This window comes from Odontesthes bonariensis, chromosome 6 (assembly GCF_027942865.1).
Source record: "Odontesthes bonariensis isolate fOdoBon6 chromosome 6, fOdoBon6.hap1, whole genome shotgun sequence".
Classification (NCBI taxonomy): Eukaryota; Metazoa; Chordata; class Actinopteri; order Atheriniformes; family Atherinopsidae; genus Odontesthes; species Odontesthes bonariensis.
In genome coordinates, this window is record NC_134511.1 from 29,896,062 (window position 1) to 29,917,489 (window position 21,428).

Below are 21,428 nucleotides of genomic sequence, written 5' to 3' on the forward strand. Positions count from 1 at the left end.
TAGAGAGAAATAGTTTATTGTTGAGATTCCAACAGTTGATTTTGAAAAAACAACATCGAGGCTACAGGAACATGTAAAACAATTAGTCCTTCTTTTTGTAGAGCTCCCATATTCTAATTCTAATTCTAATTCTAATTTATTACTATTATTATTAGTAGTAGTGGTAGCAGTAGTGGTGGTGGTGGTGTGTTTGATCGATTTGTTTATCGTTCTTACTACTTTTGCACCATTTGTTTTTGCCAACAGACGAATAATAAGCAAATAAATCAGATAAGGGATATTTAGATTTTATGATTCTTCTGGACTCCCTGTGAGGTTTGATTCTGCATGAAACGAATAACTCACCTGAGCTCATCCATAAGCATAATTGCCGAGTCTTCTCATTGGACGGTTGCATATTGGCTCGCTCCATAAATGGGTGAGCAGCCGCACATTTTGAGCAGAGGAGCACGAGGACAACAGAGAGGCGCTGAGGGCGAGAGGACGAAGTAGGACTTTCTCTTTTGTGGCAGAGCTAAGGCAGCGCGCTCTCGCTCTTGGGCTGTAATGCGCGTAAAAGCCGCGGGTCTCCAAAGTGGAAGATAGAATTTATGGAACTTCCACTTCAAATACTGGCATTGAATTCCTGTGTAGACTATATAATATCCAAGACAGGGAGGTTTTTAAGTGGACACTTCGCAGACTACGATTATAATTTGAGACTGGAAAAGTACATGTACTCCTCCAAATGAGCGTTAGGTTTCCACTTGGCACCGGAATCTTTCACTTAGTCGTGTCATGTTTAGTGGTAAGGCTAAGTGCCTCTTACAGTCTTAATAGCAGAATGGATCCTTTATTCAATACCACGGATGTGCCAAACGGGACCTTCAGCTCCAACGGTACTAACGGGACCGTGTACTGGAACCAGTTCGTGCAGCCAGTGTGGAGAATCGTCCTCTGGGCCATTGCATACAGTTGTATAGTTCTCGTGTCCGTAGTAGGCAATGTTACTGTGATCTGGATCATTATGGCGCACAAACGCATGAGGACCGTCACCAACTATTTCCTGCTGAACCTGGCGTTCGCCGAAGCCTCCATGTCAGCTTTCAACACGGTCATCAACTTCACGTACGCTGCGCACAACGAGTGGTACTTCGGACTGGGCTACTGCCGCTTCCATAACTTCTTTCCGCTCGCGGCCGTCTTTGCCAGCATCTACTCAATGACTGCCATCGCTCTGGACAGGTATGCTGCTGGTTACGCCGTCCATCTGTTGTAAAAGTACACGGGAAATGACAAACGCCTGGCGAGTGTGTTTTGCAAAACATCAAAAAAATTTCAAAATGTTATCAAATTGATCAATTTGGCCTGTTTTTCCCCTCCAAATTGTTACCAGCAAACATCTGATGCATCTCATTATAAATAATTCGTGGAAGAAAAATACCATTGAAGTCAAGGTGGATTTTAGTGTCCCTGTCCATGTGCGCTCAGCTTCTTCACAATTTAAGAAGAAAGTAATGTAACGTCCTTTTTTTAAAATTTCATTTAAGTCCACCACACTTGCAGTAAAGGGCCTCTCACCAGCATAGCGGTTAATGGTTAATTACCCCTAAATTGAGTCCTTGTGAAAAGATGAGAAAGAAATTAATGAATGAATGAATAAATAAATAAATAAATGACCTGAAGCTGTTAACCACAACACCTGGAAAGGATTCTGTGTGCTTACAGCAGCGTTTATGCTGCTCTTACAGAAAATATGACCTTTGGAAGACTTATCTAAGTCATCTCCTCTTGTCAGTGAGCATTATTATATGGAGCAGCTTTACTGATCAACAGGCTGCTCCTTCACACAGGGACACTGAATTGAAACTGATGCATAGAAAGCCCTGCTCTGTTGGTATGCCTGTGTGTAATTTATATGAGCATATGTTTTGTTGCATGTTCTTGTTTTTAGTGTGTGCAGTCCATGAGCCTATCCATGTCTCTGGGTGTGTGTGTGTATTATGCATTATTTTGACTAATGATTGTGTTGGGCATCTCTCTTCTTCATTGTTTTTGTGGCTATGCATACATGTGTGTGTTCTGGATAAAGCTAACTCCCTCTTTAATATCAGATACAATCCTGTGTTTCCTGGCTTTGGATGATCATTTTGTAGTCATCTATCTTTTTTTGCATCGCAGAGCATGGAATAGAAGTGGCCTGTAATTGTCTATTTCAGCAGGAAACCCATGTCCGTGACCTTTTCCAAGATTAAGTTTGAGCTTTGGTGTTGGAGGAACTGAAACCTGAAAAAGATTAACATGGGAAGCAGACTGCACACATCATAAATATTTGTCTGCTCACGGCCAGTTTCCTGCTCAGCAAAATTGGCAATTAGGAAATGAAGTCACAACATAAAGATGACATCAAAATCACTGAAGAGAAACAATTATCACTATTATGACAAAATACTTCTGTAGCTGAAGAAGTAAGAAAAGGTATTTCAGCCGAATGTTAGGGACATTTTCACCTCCGTGGATTTCTAGGTTGCAGCTGATATTTCGATTTTCTGAACAGCTGTGTGCTGGCTTTATTGAAATAATCCTGTGCTGCAGGCTCATGGAGTCCTTTTCAGGATGCAATTTCTTTTCCCATGAGTTTTTGTAATTTTGTTTTCAGGAATTTTGGCTGTCTTGTAGTGATGGTAAAGGCTAAGCAACAAGCATCACTTGTCAAATACTCATCAAATATACTCATCATCATGAGTATATTTAAGACTTTTTGACTTTACCGATTAAAAATGAAAATATTCTTTAGGATTTGGCAAAAATACTTCATTCGCTTCAGGTTTAGCTTTAGTTGCAAATATTTTATATATATATACAGTGTTTCTACATCTGGATGAATAAATCAATCAGTTAATGAGGGTGGATCATTCAAGAAAAATATATGATGATATTACTGACTGGCTGATGTGAAGCTACTCACTTTGCTTCATCTGGGATCTGATCATTGATTTTTTTTGGTTGAAAAATGGATGATCTGAGGTCTGAATGTCCAAGACCCCCTGCCCACATGCTTATTAACTTGCCTGAATTAATTGATAAAATAAACATGTCAAATAACATACTTTTTATCTTTTGTTTCATCTGTTAGTTGAAAAGTACACACATTTTTATAGTATAATGCACTTCTTCTAAATAATATCTCATATGATGCCAACAAGAAGCTTTCAGGAACCTGGGTAGTTACAACATTAATAAAAACTATGAGATTGCGCATACTGCAATAGCGTGCAATCTCAAATGCTTTGCAATGAGAAGAACGAGTCAGGAATTAATATTTTGGTGATACAAAAGTTTAATCGTGTTTGGTCTGAAGGTTGTTTATATCTAAATTTATTCATAGCACAAAAAAAAAACTGTGATCATTTTTGCATGAAGCTTTAATTGTTCCACCTGCAATACGTCCACTTATTTTTCATATAATTAGAAATATGGTGCTGTGGTAGTCTGCATTGTGCAAATGTTACAAAGTAGTGAGCTGCAGTGGGAAAAAGAATCAAAGGCAACAAAAGTCATATAGGTTCACTGCCAGACACACTGGGACAAGCTTTCAATGATCTTGGCTATGACATCATGTCTGATGTACACAGACTATGTACGATGCTGAATCATAATCAGCTGTGAATCTAAAGAGCAACACAGAATCTAAGCGTCACAGTGACTTAAAGTTTTATGAGCTGAAGGATTGAAAAATTACTGCCTTATTAACTAATGTGTAATATCAAGATCCCTAGTTTGCTATTCTCAGAAGTTGTAATTCCTCATTTATATCATACCATACTGTTTCTTTCTTTGCTCGGCCATGGTCTGAGCTTGAGGACACATCATACGGACAGGACTTCATGACTTCCTTTACCATATTTGCTTCTTTGTCACTTGGTAAAAATGTCATTATCCAGGCGGGTATTTGGATAAAGGTGGGCGTGTGTTCAGCTGTATCAAAGATTAAAGAATTCTAGTCAGTGTCACAGTGCCCTTATCTGAAGAGTGCAGACCTTTCCTATCACAGTAGGGGCAGAATGACAACAATCACAGTTGATTTGGCTTCCATTTACACTGTTCAGCCTTGTTCGGTTTTTTACACAATGGCACTAGTGTCGCTACGACCAGCACGTCACTCAATGCTAGTTTCTATAGGACACTGTCGTCTCTAGTTATCTTTGGTTGCAAGATCGTAGCAATGGCATCTTTGAACTTCTTTCACTCTATGACATATCTCTACCATTTTAAGCCACAATCAAAGATTTCCCCTCAAATCTTTCACGTTCGTTATCTTTCATCTGGGACGGCCGGCCGCAAATCTTAGCAAACACAAAGACACTAAGACAGAATCAAAACATAACAAGACCCAATTCAATTCATTTTTATTTATATAGCGCCAAATACAACAAATGTCATCTCAAGGCACTTAAATAATAAAGTCCAATTCAAGCCAATTGGAATTCAATTCATTGTAATCATAATTATTTATAAAATAATCCAATTCATTCATATAGAGCCAATTCAAAAACAATTTCCTAGCTAAGGAAACCAACAGATTGCACCGAAACTTGTCTTCAGTCCAATCTCCCGTCCTGAGCGTGCCTGAGGCGACTGTGGAAAGGAACGACTCCCTTTTAGCAAGAAGAAACCTCTGGCAGAACCAGACTCAGGAAGGGTTGCCATCCGCCTCGACCAGCTGGGGTTTGAGAAGACAGAAAAGAGGGGAAAAAAAAACCATTGTAACACCATTCAAAGGATATCTGTTGGAACAGGGAAACACGAGTTAATGACCACAATAATGTCACATGTACATAATATCATTTGAGAAATTAAACAGGGGAAAAAGAGAGTAAAGTCAGAAAAGGTGTGACAGATGAAGCCCCCCAGCAGTCTAGGCCTATAGCAGCTTAACCATGGGATGTTTCAGGATCACCTGAGCCATCCCTAACTATAAGCTTTATCAAAAAGGAAAATTTTAAGCCTGGTCTTAAAAGTGGAAAGGGTGTCTGCTTCCCGGACATTTACTGTCAGCTTATTCCACAAGAGAGGGGCCTGATAACTGAAGGTTCTGCCTCCCGTTCTACTTTTGGAAACTCTGGAAACTCCCAGAGTTTTGGAAACTCTGGGAACCTCAAGTAAACCTGCAGTCAAGTAAATCTAACTCTGTTAGGAAAATATCTTATAATGAGATCTTTAAGATATGATGGAGCTCCGTCATTAAGAGCTTTATATGTAAGGAGAAAAATCTTAAATTCTATTCTGAATTTAACAGGGAGCCAATGAAGAGAAGCTAAAACTGGAGAAATATGATCTCTCCTGTTAGTTCTCATCAGAACTCTGGCTGCAGCATTTTGGATCAACCGAAGGCTTTTCAGAGAATATGTGGGAGCCCATTAATAAAGAATTACAGTAGTCCAATCTTGAAGTAACAAATGCATGGACTAGTTTTTCTGCATCACTCTGAGACAAGATGTTCCTGATTTTAACAATATTACGAAGATGAAAGAAAGCAGTCCTAGAAACCTGTTTTATATGCGAGTCAAATGATAAGTTCTGGTCAAAAATAACTTCAAGGTTCCTCACTGTAGAACTAGAAGCCAAGGAAATACCATCTAGAGTAACTATATAGCTAGACAATTTCTCCCTAGAGCGCTCAGGTCCAAAGATAACGACTTCAGTTTTGTCTGAATTTAGAAGCAGACAGTTCTGATTCATCCAGGTCTTTATGTCTTTAAGACATGCTTGTAGTCTGACCAACCTATTGGGTTCATCTGGTTTTATAGATAGGTACAACTGAGTATCATCAGCATAGCAATGGAAATTTATGCCATGCTGTCTAATAATGTTACCTAATGGAAGCATGTATAAAGTTAAAAGAATCGGTCCAAGCACAGAACCCTGAGGAACTCCATGACTTACTCTGGTGTGTGAGGAAGATTCTTCATTTACAAGAACAAACTGAAATCTATCAAATAAATATGACTTAAACCAGTCTAATGCAGTTCCTTTAATCCCAATAACATGTTCAAGTCTCTTTAATAAGATACTGTGATCGACCGTATCAAATGCAGCACTGAGATCCAACAGGTTACATTGGTAACTTTCACCAGTGCCGTTTCTGTGCTATGATGCACTCTGAATCCTTTTTAAGTAAAGGTTTAATTACAGCAACCTTAAAAGGCTGAGGTACATATCCTGTCAACAAAGACAGATTGATCAAATCCAATATGGAAGTGTCAATTAATGGGAAAACCTCCTTGAACAGTCTGGTTGGGATTGGGTCTAAAACACAAGTTGATGGTTTAGAAGAGACTATTGCTGTCGTTAGTTCAGAGAGATCAACTGGACAGAAGCCGTCTAAATACAAATCAGGTTCTAAAGATACTTCTAAAGCTGCTGTACTTGATGATACATCACTGATAATAATGGGAAGGACTCCATCAATCTTCTCTCTAATACAGGGATTCTCAACCTTTTGCAAGCGGGGCCCCCCCTAAGACGGTTCATTGCAGTTGGGGCCCCCCCTCCTCCCGACACCACCCCTCCCCCTTCACGGCCCCACCCCCACGACACCACCTTAGATAGATAGATAGATAGATAGATAGATAGATAGATAGATAGATAGATAGATAGATAGATAGATAGATAGATAGATAGACTATTATTTTTAGGCCCACATTATTATTATTATTATCAGTAGGGGTAGGTAGGGGTAGCTAGTTATTACTAGGCTATTGTTATAACTGGCAGTAGCACCAGACTTCTAATGTGAGCTTGCAGGCATTATTATTATCATTATTGTTGTTGTTGTTGTTATTATTATTATTGTTATTATCATCATTATTATTATTATTATTATTATCAGTAGTAGTAGTAGTGGTAGGCCTATTATCATTACTAGGCTATAGCTATATAATATGAGGTTACATACTATTATTATTATTATTTGGGGCCTCCATGCAAATGCATGGCAAGGCACCTATTACTATTCCGTTGGCAAAAGTCTATGGGATTTAACATTGAAAACGTGTCTCTTTATTTATTTATTTGGGCCCGCACATCCCAACAATATATATATCAAAACAACCGGCTCGATGAGTTTTCGCGGGCTATTACTTTTATTGAAGATTGGAGTTACCATGGCGACGTAATAAGCAAAAAACAGCCCCCCAAAGCCCCCTAGGAAGAAACAGGGGGATGACCTGGAAAAATCATAAAAAACCCTAAATTTTGAGAAGTTACTGTGTCATCATGCATTAACCTAGAAACGCCATTCAAATGTCAGTTTGTGGATACGTCTGTGCTGTGTTCAGAAGTGAAGACGCCATGTCGATTCCTGCTACGGATTTCCCACAGCATGCCTCCAACCGACCCAAAGTTTTGGCCAAAATCTGCAAAATTTGAATTTTTAGAGCACAACTGCCATTTCATTAGAGTGTGGGAAGAGCAAGAGTTCTGACCTCAGATTCATTTTCGAATCGCCCTCACGCCTACAAATATCGCTCCAATGCCATTCTGTACTGTCATAATATAGGCATGCATGTTGGGATTCATAAAATGTTTTCATATTTCATCTAGGGCTGACCGTTTGCTCTCAGAGCCCCTCAGAGCAAAGTGATGTCGGGGCTCAAAGACCTCAAATCCCCATTTTAATTAATCCAATTCTCAGAATCTCAGCAGCTCCTGAAGCCCTTCTTTCTCTCATCCGTGCTTTCACTGTGAATGTGCTACAGATCTGAAACGCGGGAATATTGAAGTCCAAAGGCGTCCCTCGCTCATTCTGCGAGAATCTTTTCCGTAGCTCTTATGGTTTCCGAATGGGAAGCATCTGTTCGTAGAGGTTTTTTTGGCTCTGAGAAGCCCGAGTATCATACAATTAGTGTAGCGGCAGCTTAACTGTCAGTTAAATGAGGGAGCTCAATTACCATAGAAATTACCATAGGAACAAGGCTATTAGTGGCCCAGCCAGTCCTTTGCCGATTTAAAGGGACAGTTCGCCGCTTTAAAGGGACAGTTCGCCTCTTTAAAGGGACAGTTCGCCGCTTTAAAGGGACAGTTCGCCTCTTTAAAGGGACAGTTCACCGCTTTAAGAAGAAGCATCCATGTCATCCTTTGATGCCGTTTAGGCTTGAATGCTTCTTCTTTAGGCCTTGCGAACCATTCCTGAGCAGCCGTGATTGGTTGAGCGATACGCACACTTTGGCAGGCCCCTTCTAAATTTCTTCAGAAATTTTCTAGTTATTATTATTATTATCATTATTATTATTATCATCATCATCATCAGTAGGCCTATTAACATTACTAGGCTATTGCTATAACTGGGAATTGGCACTAGACCTCTGATATGAATTTATTCTTAATTATTATTATTACTAGGCCTAATAATAGGCATATCATCTGCATGTTTTACAGAAGCTTAGGTAGGCGATGTTAATGTGAGACCTGAGCCTGCGTTGCCTTGCAAAGATCCTCAATTCTTGGTGCAAAGTTTGACAAACACAGCCTCAAATCATTCTCGATTTGTGCACAATTGCGGTATTTCGTCTTGAGTGCAGTCATTTTTGAGAATCCTGCCTCACACAAATATGTGGACGCGAAAGGGAGGAGAATCTTTAAGACGACGTCACAGAGTTGAGGGTATTTCTGCATCAATGATGCCCAGAATGACGACAGAGGGCAGGAGGTAAAAAGTTCCCTACATCTCAATAAGCTGTTCCTGCATATCAACTGGCAGCTCCTTTGCTGTGCACACGAATGGATCTCGAACCCACGCAAAAGAGCGATAATCCTCTTTAAAATGCGTTGCAAATTCTTTCCTCATTGCAGACAGGTGCTCCGACGCTGACTGAAACAGAGACGAGAAATTGTGTGACGTGACTGCATCAGTGATGAAGTCTGCAAGGCTGGGGAACATGTCGCAGTTCCCTCGACTGATGCGGCCATGCCAGAGGTCAATTTTTGTGTGAAGGCGTCCACTCTGTCTGCGAGGAGCAAAATATGAGTTTCGCGGCCTTGCAAAGACAGGTTGAGGCCATTCAAACGATCAAATATATCGACCAAATAGGACAGAGACGCAAGCCACATAGTGTCATCCAGATGCTTCGCCAGATCTGATTTGATATCTGTCAAAAAACACTTCACATCCTCTCGCAGCTCATACAACCGCTGTAACACCCGCCCCCTAGAGAGCCAGCGAACTTCAGTGTGCAGAAGCAGCTGTTCGTACCGTGACCGCATCTCCTGGCAGAGGATCCCAAACAACCGAGAGTTTAGCGGCCGTGATTTGATAAGATTTATCATTTTCACGGCTTGGTTCAGCACGGAGTCAAAGAGAACAGGCATTTTTTTGGCAGCTAATGCTTCGCGATGGACCATACAATGTGCCCATTTTACAAGCGGTGCTACTTGCTGAACGCGAGCAACTAGGCCACGCTCACGGCCCGTCATTGCCCGTGCACCATCCGTGCATAGGCCAACGCATCGGTCCCAAGTCAAACCATTGTCACGGATAAAAATATCAAGGACATTGAAGATGGCTTCTCCTGTAGTGTGCGACTGAAGAGACCGGCAAAACAGGACATCCTCCTCAATCGCATTGTCCCTGACATAGGTGAGGAGCTGTGCTTGCCCAGCAATGTCAGTGGATTCGTCCAGCTGCAGCGCGTAGTAGGGACTCTGTTTTATGAACTCTATGAGTTGCTCTCTGATGTCATTAGACATGTCTGAAATCCTCCTAGCTACTGTGTCATTGGACAGTGGTACTGCACCGAGTTTGGCAGCTGCACTATCTCCTATCATTATTCTGCACGTCTTGCGCGGCCGGCAAAATGAGAGTCTCGGCAATTGTATGCGGTTTACCCAGTTTAGCTATTCTTTTGGCCACTACATACGATGCCTCCAAACACTGTTTAGACACAGTGCTCTGCACTGAAATGGTTGCCTGTTGCTGATGGAGACCATCAAGCTTTCTTTTAAAATATTCTACCGGTTTATCTTTAATGGCAGCATGTTTTGTTTCAAGGTGCCTTTTAAGTTTGCAAGGTTTCATGCTGTCGTTTGCCAGCACTTCGGCACACTGAGGTCTCAGATCAGCCGTGACTGTAAATCCAAACTGCAAGTAAGCTTCGTCATACCTTCGAAGCTTTTTTGCAGCTGGTGGCGCGTCTGCCTTGTTGGCCCTCACTAGAAATCTCTCCATTTTTGTTAGGCTAATTTGGAAGTGTGGATATGTTGAGAATCTTGGACTAATCAGACGGGACTTTTGTACGTTCCTTAATGCAAGTGTTTAACAATTTTGCAGGCAATAAAGATTTTATTTTAAGATATAAGATTGTAGTGAGTGAGTGAGTGTATGAGTGTCTTTTGTTGCGTGTCATGTGTTGCAACACGGTTAAAAAGCCAGAGGGTATGGCTACCCCAGCGCCGGCGCCACGGGGGGGCACTCGCGGGCATTGCCCCCCCATCCACGCCGGTGTGCCCCCCCTGGGTTCACTCTTTGACGTTTGACCGGAGATTGCCTCAAACACTGCAAACCTTAAACGATTTTTAAATGTATTTATCTAGTCATGTGGCTCGTAATGTATTGTATACATTTTTTTGGGGGGGGGGGGGGGTGCACACAGACCTTGCCTCTTCAGGACAAGTTCAGAAGCAGGTGCGTGTTACGATTGCGCCCCCTGCCCCCATCCCTCAAGTGGATCTGTCCATACCGCCATTACAGGATCTCCGCGGATCATTAAAAAGTATTAAAAAGTCTTAAATAAAAAATACGTTTTTTAAGGTCTTAAAATGTCTTAAATTTCGCCGATTTTTGAAGAGTGGCATTAAATTTCATCTGGGCGGCATTAAATTTCATCTGGGCGGAATGAAAGAAAGATATGTCTGGAGAGAGCTTTTGTGTGTGCGCCAGTACGGTTACATGCTGCCATTCCGACATACCGACATTCCGACATTGACGTTCAATTGTCGGAATGGTGACATTTTTTTAAGAAATGAAACGTCCCGTCATTCCGAATTTCATTTTTTCTTTTGTCGGAATAGCGGTATGATTTTTTCTTTTCAACATACCACCATTCCGACACGTGATTTCAGCACCACACGCGTGGACAGCTCGCCATGCAATAATAGGGCTGCACCAGCTACAAATGCCCGAGAGAGAGACATTCCAACACGCAAGTCAAGCAAGACTGATCGCACCCACTCAGAAATTTACTGATGATGAGGGCTGACGAGGGGCTCGTTGTGTAGCCAATATTTCATTTGGCAGTGTAAAACGGATGCTATTTGTTTTTGTGACAATTGCCTCAATTTATTTTACCTTAAACCACTGAGAATGCTGTCAAAGTGAAGCCTCACAACAGCTGTTAGGCTAGATCTTTATCAGGACAATGGACACTTGGGTTCACCGGCAGATAAAATGTCTTAAATTTCGCCAATTTTCGAAGAGTGGCATTAAATTTCATCTGGGCAGCATTAAATTTCATCTGGGCGGAATGAAAGAAAGATATGTCTGGAGAGAGCTTTTGTGTGTGCGCGAGTACTTCCGGTGAAAACTTCCAGTGATTTGACAGCTAGGGCGTCAGGTTAGGGCCAGTGGCCATAAACAAAGGTTAACTTATAGCCGAGAAGAAAGATGATAATATAACGTAGCTAAAAAGACTAGCTTTCTTCAGTAGCCTAATGCTTACCGATTTAGCAAGCCTAGCAGCCTCGTTGCTAATGCTAGCCGCCGTAACGTTACCAACCATACCCGACGTCACGGAGTTGGCTGAGCAGGTTATGGAGGGGCTGGCAGAGTTAACTTCATAATGGGTGAGTGCAGGTTTCATTCACTTGTTTTCATTCCTTCACAGGATTGATTCACTTCATTGGTTTATCCGATTGCTGGCCGCCGAGCCATTATGTGTCTGGGTTTGTGTAGGTTACTGATCATGGTTGTTAGCAGTGGATAGTCAGGTTGTGTGATGTGTGTGTATTTTTTCTATGGGTACATGCCATTGACTGAGCGGTCTGTGCTCGTTTTTTATTTTTATTTAATTAGATTGGAGATACTAATTAATACTGAGGGGTGGGGGGGGGGGCTGGTCCCGGGGAAAATTGCCAGGGCCGATTTTTTTCCCCAGTCCGACCCTGACAGCTCCCAAAAAGTGTCGGAATGGTGGTATCAAAGTGTCGGAATGGTGGTATCAAACTGTCGGTATGGCGGGATGTCGCAGTGGCGTCATGTCTGAGTGACGGGATGTCGGAATGCCGGTTGCATACCCGCCAGTACTTCCGGTGAAAACTTAGGGTGATTTGACAGCTAGGGCGTCAGGTTAGGGCCAGTGGCCGTAAACAAAGGTTATAGCCGAGAAGAAAGATGATAATATAACGTAGCTAAAAAGACTAGCTTTCTTCAGTAGCCTAATGCTTACCGATTTAGCAAGCCTAGCAGCCTCGTTGCTAATGCTAGCCGCCGTAACGTTACCAACCACACCCGACGTCAAGGAGTTGGCTGAGCAGGTTATGGAGGGGCTGGCAGAGTTAACTTCATAATGGGTGAGTGCAGGTTTCATTCACTTGTTTTCATTCTTTCACAGGATTGATTCACTTCATTGGTGTATCCGATTGCGGGCCGCCGAGCCATTATGTGTCTGGGTTTGTGTAGGTTACTGATCACGGTTGTTAGCAGTCGATAGTCAGGTTGTGTGATGTGTGTGTATTTTTTCTATGGGTACATGCCACTGACTGAGCGGTCTGTGCTCGTTTTTTATTTTTATTTAATTAGATTGGAGATACTAATTAATACTGAGGAGGGGGGGCTGGTCCCGGGGAAAATTGCCAGGGCTGATTTTTTTTCCCAGTCCGACCCTGAACTACATGTTCAAATGCGTTCTGATGTCGGCTCAACGCCAGTCTGAATTCACTGTGGCCGTGCGTGGGCGTTGCTGTTGTTGTTGCGCTCCTGTTTGCTCGTTGTGTGTATTAGTATTAATGGCGACTAGAAAGGGGCAAACGTGATCTGGGCTTTGCGTTCAATTTATGCACCGATGATTATACAGAGTGGATGAAACTGTGCAGGCTATTCGAGATGTCTCCGAATGCCTACTTTAAAGGAAGCGTGATGTGTTTGCCAGGGCTGCCTAAACGAGTTGCCAACCGTCCCTTGAAATAATGGAATCGTCACGTATTTAGTAACAAAAGGACAGTTCCTTATTGGGCTGAAACGGGGCCCACAATTCGGTTAAAATGCAGGAAATTGCATCTAAGAAATACCAAATTTTCTGGGGGAGGACCCCCAGACCCCCCCGCTAGTGGGCCCCCCCTACTCATTTAAATGCCCGTCCAATAGCTTGTCTCTGCCGCCGGGTCTGGGCTACCCTATTAGCTAAGTGCACGCCTAGCAGTTAAAAAAATAGCTAGGGCTGAGATTTGGATAATCTTTACAAAGGCTATTTGTGGTATTAGTCTTTAAAAAGACTGTTTGTGTTTAAAGTAAAGTATATCGATATCAAGACTGATAACAGATAGACTAGCGAGAGCTGGCACAAGTGAACTTCGCAAGAGACTAGACTAGAGTGAAACTTGACGTTTGTGTGCGGATGCTTATATAGGTTACGTTACGTGACGTCGCAGGCTCAAAATACTACCCCCTGGTAAATTTGAAATGAAACTAGTCAAACAATAGTCCAACTTCTTGCATTTTCGAGGAGGGAATTTTCGTGATTTTTTTTTCTTCTGATTTTTCCCCCTCATCCTGTAGTCTACTGTTCTTATTCTCTTCTATCAATGATAAATAATAAGCAGTTCTAGCTTTATGAAGGAATTTCTTATACGTTATTAAACTATCTTTCCAGACTAATTGAGACTCTTCTAAATTAGAGGACTGCCTCTCCAGCTTTCTTGCAGTCTGCTTTAAAGCACGCAGCTGTGAATTATACCAAGGAGCCAACCTTTTCTGACAGATTACCTTCCTTTTCAGAGGGGCAACATTGTCCAGTGTTGTACGCATTGAAACTGTAGTGCTGTCAACAAGAGAGTCAAGTGTTGCTGGAGTAAAATTTAGGAAGTCGTCTTCTGTCATATCTGCACATGGCAGTGAAGAAAAGGATGATGGAATTAATTCTTTAAATCTGGTTACAGCATCCTCTGATAGACACCTTCTATATGTAAATTTCTTCTCAGAAATTGTATAGTCAAGTAATGTAAACTCAAAGGTTATCAAAAAATGGTCAGATAAGACAGGGTTATGAGGGAACACTGTTAACTGTTCACTCTCAATGCCATAAGTCAGCACAAGATCAAGGGTGTGATTAAGGCAGTGAGTAGGTCTGTGAACACTCTGAAAAAATCCAATAGAGTCTAATATAGAATTAAAGTTCATATTTAGGCTGTCATTTTCAACATCTACATGAATATTAAAGTCACCCACTACAATGACTTTATCTGTACTCAGCACTAACTGGGATAAAAACTGATAATTCAGACAGAAACTCTGAATAAGGGTCAGGTGGACGATACACAACAACAAACATAAGAGGTTTCTGTGATTTCCACTTTGCGTGGGGAAAACTGAGAATCAGAGATTCAAAAGCGCTCAAACTAATCTTGGGTCTGGGACTGATAAGTAACCCTGATCTGAAGATAGCTGCCACTCCTCCTCCTCTGCCTGTGGTTCGAGGAACGTGAACATTTAAACAGTCAGAGGGAGTTGATTCATCAATGCTAACATGATCCTCCTGCTGCAGCCAGGTTTCTGTAAGACAAAATACATCAATATGATGATCACAAATCAACTCATTCACTAACAGAGACTTCGAAAGGAGAGATCTGATATTCAGCAAACCACATTTAATAGTTTGATGTTTTTGTTTAGTTAAAGTTTTTGTTTTAATTTTTTTTTGCACAAGAGGATTTGCTCCTTTTGTGTTAATTGGTTGGGTGGGTAGCAGCAGGTGGGAAGCCTACATAAGCCTGTATAAGACTACAACTCTGCATCCTGGTCTGAACCCTGGGTTGTCGTGTTTTAGGGTGACAAATAAATTCGTCCATATTTCTAGAAATGAGAGCAGCTCCTTCCAAAGTGGGATGGATGCCATCTCTCCTCATCAGACCAGGTTTTCTCCAGAAAGATTGCCAATTATCTCTGTAGCCCACGTTGTTTGCTGGACACCATCTAGACAACCAGCGATTGAAGGAGGACATGCGACTAAACATGTCATCACTGGTCAGATTTGGCAGGGGTCCAGAGAAACCTACGGAGTCCGACATTGTTTTGGCAAAATTAAACAGCGATGCAACATTAATTTTAGTGACTTCCAATTGGCGTAACCGGGTGTCATTAACGCCGACGTGAATAACTATTTTACCGTATTAACGTTTATCCTTAGCCAGCAGTTTTATATAGGATTCTACATCGCCCGCTCTGGCCCCTGGAATGCATTTGACTATGGTCACTGGTGCCTCTAATGCCATGTTTCTGACTATAGAGCTGCCAATTACCAGGGTTTTGTCCTCAGCGGGTGTGTCGCTGAGTGGGGAAAATCTATTTGAAGCATGGACAGGTCGATGGTGAACAACGGGCTTGACTTTAGAGCTATGCCTTTTCCTGACAGTCACCCAGCCACCCTGTAACCCTGGCTGCTCGGGTTCTGCTAGGGGGAGGCTAATGGAGCTAGCTACACTTGGTGGCTCCACACTGGCTAAAGGGACCTGGCTCGCTATCGGTTGATTTTCAACAGTGCAGAGCCGAGCTTCCAATTCAGATAACCTCGCCTCCAAAACTACAAAAAGACTATATTTGTTACATGTACCATTATCGCTAAAGGAGACAGAGGAGTAACTAAACATCTGACACACGGAGCAGGTGAAAGCAGGAGATGGAGGGAGAGAACTGGTAGCCATGCTAAGCTAGAGAACCAGACATACCGCTAAAAAGTGAGAATAAAGATTAAAGATCTGTAGGAGTGTGTTAGAACAGAACGATAAGCTATAGAGTTAACTATGCAAAATTGTGTAAGTTATAGGTAGAAATAAAGGGATTATCAGTAGTACAAGAGGAGCAAGAAATTCTACAGTACACAAGCAAGGTAACAGGAAGTGATGCAATACGTCTTACCGCAAAGCCAAGTGTCACAATTATGACCCATAGTTGCTTCAAGAGGTTACCAGGGGTGCTACCAAGCTCAGAGATTTTTAGTTTAATTCTCAACTAGATTGTTAGTCTTCTGACTGTCAATCCTGTTGGAATCTGAGCTAAAGGTTAATGTTTGATAAATAGTTGGTGAAAAAATCTTTATTCTTAACCAATTATAAATGTCTTTTTAACAAAAAAATCGTCCAGGGTAACATTACTTGTATCTCCAGGTTTTAGCTGCATTTAAACCAGCAGCACCCAGCATTCAAAGAGCAAATATTATAATATTATTATAGTCTTTTTCCTCAAATACCTGCTGTGCCAACACCTTATGTGTTAGCTGTAAGCTAGCTAGCTATGGGCGCACCAACCATATTAAAGGGAGTTTGAGCAGCATCTGAACTCAAACTCATCAGTATTCATCATTATTTACTACAAATCAATTTTGTTGATTTACAATGGATTCATTTTCTTTTTCTTCAGCAATGTATACTGTTGTCCACAATGACAGATCAAAAGCAGGTTTTTGCAGTGTCTTTTCAATTTATTTAAAAAAAAAATCTGAAATATCCCATTTCGATACCTTGCAACTGAGCTCTGTTACATCCTGCTTCTACCAGTGGTCCTTGTGATGAAGCTAAAACTTCCCTGGATACCATCTTTGCCTAACTAAATTCATTGAACAAGGACTAATTTGGAGAGGCGCAATAGCACATATGCCTTCATTATTATAAAATCTTATATGTTCAGAACTACCTACAGCCTGTAAAATGTGACTGCCCATTTAAACTGAGAAATCTAGGACTGGGAACTTGTGAGAAGGAATTAGAATGATTTTGAGACCAAGAGAAGCAAATTTCTTAAATACGTGATACAAACGCTGAACAATTTTGGTACAAATTCCAACAGCATGTGTGAAGGTCACCAGGCTCTGAGCTTCACCTCATTAATACCATCCCATCATGTGCTGTTGGGATGTCTTTCTTTGACAGGGGCAAGGAGACCTGCCAGAATAGATGGAGGTGGAGGGTAACATTTCCCAATGTGGATCTGAACCCTGAACACGGGGATACCTGAAAGGTGCTGTATGCGCTCCTATCCATCTAATTCTTTAACATTTTTGCCAGGACAAATGGGACAAACTTCCAAAGAGAAGGATGTGTCATGCTTGTAGGATTTTTCCCGAGAACCTGAATCTGACCTTGCTGCCAAATGTGTTTTAACCAAGTACTGAAGTGAATTTTCTAAACGATTATGTAAACTTGATATTTCACTCTTTTATTTGTAGCTAATTACCGAGCACATCCGTTTTTGTGATGAGTCTTATACATGACAAAATATGAAAAGGTCAGGGAACTTTCTGACAGAGCTGTTTATAGGGCTGCACACTGTTTGTCCTCTCCCATTTTATTGAGTGTCCAAATCTGGAGTGTATAAATTTATCCACTGTGATGCCCTGAGAAATTCCCCAGTGGAATGACATGTACACTTCTCTCTGCTTACAAAACTATAGTGCAATGTGTTGCATGCTATAAATACTAAAATTACTTTTGAACGGCAACAAGCCATTAAGTTAACAATGGGGATTTTTCTTTTTAAGGTTTTTTGTTTTTCTAAATGAAATAATTGTTACAGCTTATGATGTCACAGCCCTACACGTGCTTTCTAAAAGCAAATGTTTTCTAAGAGTTCTAGTGGATTTGAATATCTGGTGCTGCCCAGTCCTGGCATTTGTGTTATTCTCCTAAGGTGAAGCACAGTTCTGTTGGCCAAAGGTGAAATAAGAGCCCTAAGTGTGTGACTATACTGTGTTTGTTTGAATACACAATGGCCCTCATTTATCAAACTTGCGTAAGACGAAAAACGTGCGTAGGTCGTGTGTACGTTCTTTTCTGCGCAAAGGTTGGCATTTATCAAATCCATCGTGAGCGCAGGAAAGATGAAATCGCCACGACAGGTCTGAGGCCGGTGTACGCACTTTTCCATTTTGACTTAAGGTGACTGCAATAGCATACATAAACAGCAGCGTCACTAGCGCGTGCCTCAGGAGTCGCAACAAATCCCTTGGTTAAAATTACAGACTTATCACTTTAAAGAAGGCCCATGTTTTATTTGACTTCAACATAAATATAAACATAAACGCAAATTAAATAAATTAAACAAGTACAACTCCGTAATTGGAAGAGTGATGGCTCATTATTCAACCGCGCACCCTCACACCGAACAGGAGAGGCGCTTCAACACTGCGCATACGCGCACGCGTGCCACTGTGGAGAGGTGTATAGGGCTCCTAGCTGGATCTGTCTCTCGGCTGCGGGGGGAACCCTATACGCCCGAAAAGGTATGCAATATTATTATTGCATGCGGGGATCTCCATAACATTGCCCAAACCACCAGCCTGCACAGCCAAGAGCGCTCAGGAGGAGAGAGGAACTTATTCAGCGATTCTGACTTTTGGTAAGCATTCTGTTATTCAAGGAAAAAAGAAAGGAGAACAACGATTTCTTTCAGCATTTATTCTGTGACTTCAGTGTTTCATTTATGTCTTTCAATGTAGGCTACTGTCGATAGATTGCATGGTGTGTGTTAAAGCCATCATCCACTTCACGATCTCTGTTTGTCTTTCTAGGACCTCTGTGGTTAACACGGCTGGCCGGTGTGACGCTGCAGACCTGGGGGCAGAGGCAGGCAGACGCTTCGGATGTTGACGGGGCCGCATATTCGTCGCGCGGGTCAGGTTGCCCGGATGCCACTTCGGATTCATCTGTGAATGAAAAATATTAGTTTGATTAGGAACCTCATTTGTGTTGAATATTAAAGCAACTGTTTTATTTAAACGTCTTGGGTGTGCAGTCATTCTTACCATTCTCGAGCTCTGACATGGGCGCATCAGTGTCAAGTTTCCCTGGCACGCCCGATGAGGACGTAGCTCCGATCAGGCCAGCCACCCTCTCCTCCAAGGCACTCAAATCCAAACCTGGATCGGACCCCCCCCCCCCCGTTTGTGACATGCTGCGTCGGACAGCTGCGACCTTCTTTTTTTGGCCAATTTCATATCGGACCACTTCTTCCTGATCTTATTGGAGAAAAAGTAAAACATCGTTCAATTTTAGATTTCATTTAATCTGGAGTTTATCACATTTTATTGACCATCACAGTAGGGGAAAATACATAACTCGTCTGGTCTGCGATTTACATCGCCAACGCTGTTGACAGCCGTCCCAGCTGTCAACAGCGTTGACAGCGTTTCTTTGCCGCCTTTCGTCTATCCATGTCGCAAATTCTAGAGGTGCGGCCTCTCAACCCCCTTTTGTAGAAGGCGTGGTTAGGATCATTACGATGGATTTCGGCCGCCGGATTTATCAACAGCCGCTCGGTTTTACGATGGGATTGGTGTGGTACGCATGTTCTGTAAATCTCACTTGAGCCTCTGCGTACGACGAGTTCTCCGCTCATATATACGATGCTTTCTACGACGGCTTGATAAATGAGGGCCAATGTATTTGCCATTTAACAACCTGTTAAACTCAATATGTTTCATAAAGTATCCAGGTATGAGCATGAGCTCCACTGAGCAGGGGTTGAGGAGAGATTATTTTGGTGGATATTTTTTAATATTAACAATGTGCTCAGTGCAGTTTAGAGGCTGTGACTGAAATTCATAATTTTATCATTTAGCAAGATTATTTATTTTTTCTCTATTTAGTTTCAGTCTTGTGCATATCTGCCACCGATATCTGCTCTCGATCTTTTGTTTGAATTGCTGATAATCACTTTAGCCTGTATTCACTCTTGAGCAATGCTTGAACAAATTAATATAGTTTACTGAGGCTGAAATTCTTAACACTAATAATTCTGAATAAGACAGCTGGGAGGCATAAGTATTCATTTTCAAGTGCCCATTTGTTTTAGAGACACTCTCGATTAGATTGATTGGACAGGAAATGTAAGACATATATTGAAATTATTATAAAGCACAGCCAAAATAATCTTATCAAGTCAAATAGCTGAAATGTCTGCGTATTTTCTTATGGTTACATTCCATGGCTGCCATTCTAAGGACACGGGCCTGGAGTTGAACTTCTCGCAGTTTATTTGGTCCTTTACCAAAATACCTTTTGTTCGTTTATCTGAAAAGGGAAAAGGCAGCAGAGTTCCCAGATATAAAGAAGACCAGATCGCAATGTTTGTGCACATTGAGGAAACACAGACCCTGTTGCTTTTTTAAAGCACATGATGCATTGACCTCTAAATAACAAGTCACTTTGTTAAAATTAAAACTCCCACAGAAATCATATAGGACCTTGGAAAATATTCTTGCTTTGCCACATGTCAGCAGCAGTGTTGCACATGTTGCTCCTGTTAATTCAAGTTGAAGGTCATTTGGTTGAATGGAGGGCTACAGTTTTTCCAGCTCCAAAAACAAGTTATTGCTGAAAAAAGTAAGTTTGATTTATTTTATAACTTATATTTTAATGTTTAATTATATATGTTACATTTGACTTTTATTTACTTGCTTTACCTTATATTTGACCTGCACAGCAGCTGCACACCGGTTTGCACTGTTACCTTACATCATGAAGTCCTTGTTTCAATCCTCGGCTGTGTGGAGTTTTGTGCCTGAGTGGGTTTTCTCTGAGTTCCCTGGCCTCTTGCCGCAGTCCAAAAACATGCATGTGTGATTCATTGTTGTTTCTAAACTAATTGTCATTATAAATTCGAAAGGTTGTCTGGTTTTCCCTGCGTTGTGCCATGCTCCTTGCCCCCTGGCAGCTTGGATTGTTCAGCTTCCTCTGACCTTGAACAGTATAAAGTGAAATAGAGAATCAATACATTTCATTTCATTAGATTCTATTTTTAGTATTTTAGAATCCAGGGTGGCTATGGCTCAGGTGGTAGAGCACATTTTTCAATATACCAGTCTGACAGGTGACATAAACACCACCCCCTCCAACATGTTCCCTCTTTTCTGTGTTACAGTAATTTATGTTTAAGTGACAGTTATTCATAATTTACTAGCTCAAGGTGGTTTGCACATACTGAAAGAAGTGGTATCAGGCACTTTTGTTTTCTGTCACCTTTGTGTGAAGTACTGAAAGAAACTAGTAACCCTAAATCCAAAAAAAGTTGGGAGACTGTGTAATGGCAAAAGGTTGGTCTGAGGAGACCAGCTGTTGGACTTTTGGAAGGAGAACGTTGTCCCATTCTTGTCTGATATAAGATTCTAGATGCCCAACAGTCCTGGGTCTTTTTTTGTCATATTTTGCAAATCATTACAATTTCTTTTGATTTACATTTTACATTGTCC

General features: G+C 41.5%; 1 protein-coding gene across 1 annotated transcript in view; it reads left to right on the forward strand.

Annotated features, from left to right (window-relative positions):
* Window positions 1-465: 465 nt before the first annotated feature.
* Window positions 466-21,428, forward strand: part of tacr1a (tachykinin receptor 1a) — a 75,265-nt gene continuing 54,302 nt past the window's right edge. The window contains exon 1 of the mRNA XM_075468217.1: window positions 466-1,224. Coding sequence (XP_075324332.1) covers window positions 728-1,224 — 497 coding nt within the window. The 5' untranslated portion in view covers window positions 466-727. The remainder of the gene's footprint in view (window positions 1,225-21,428) is intronic.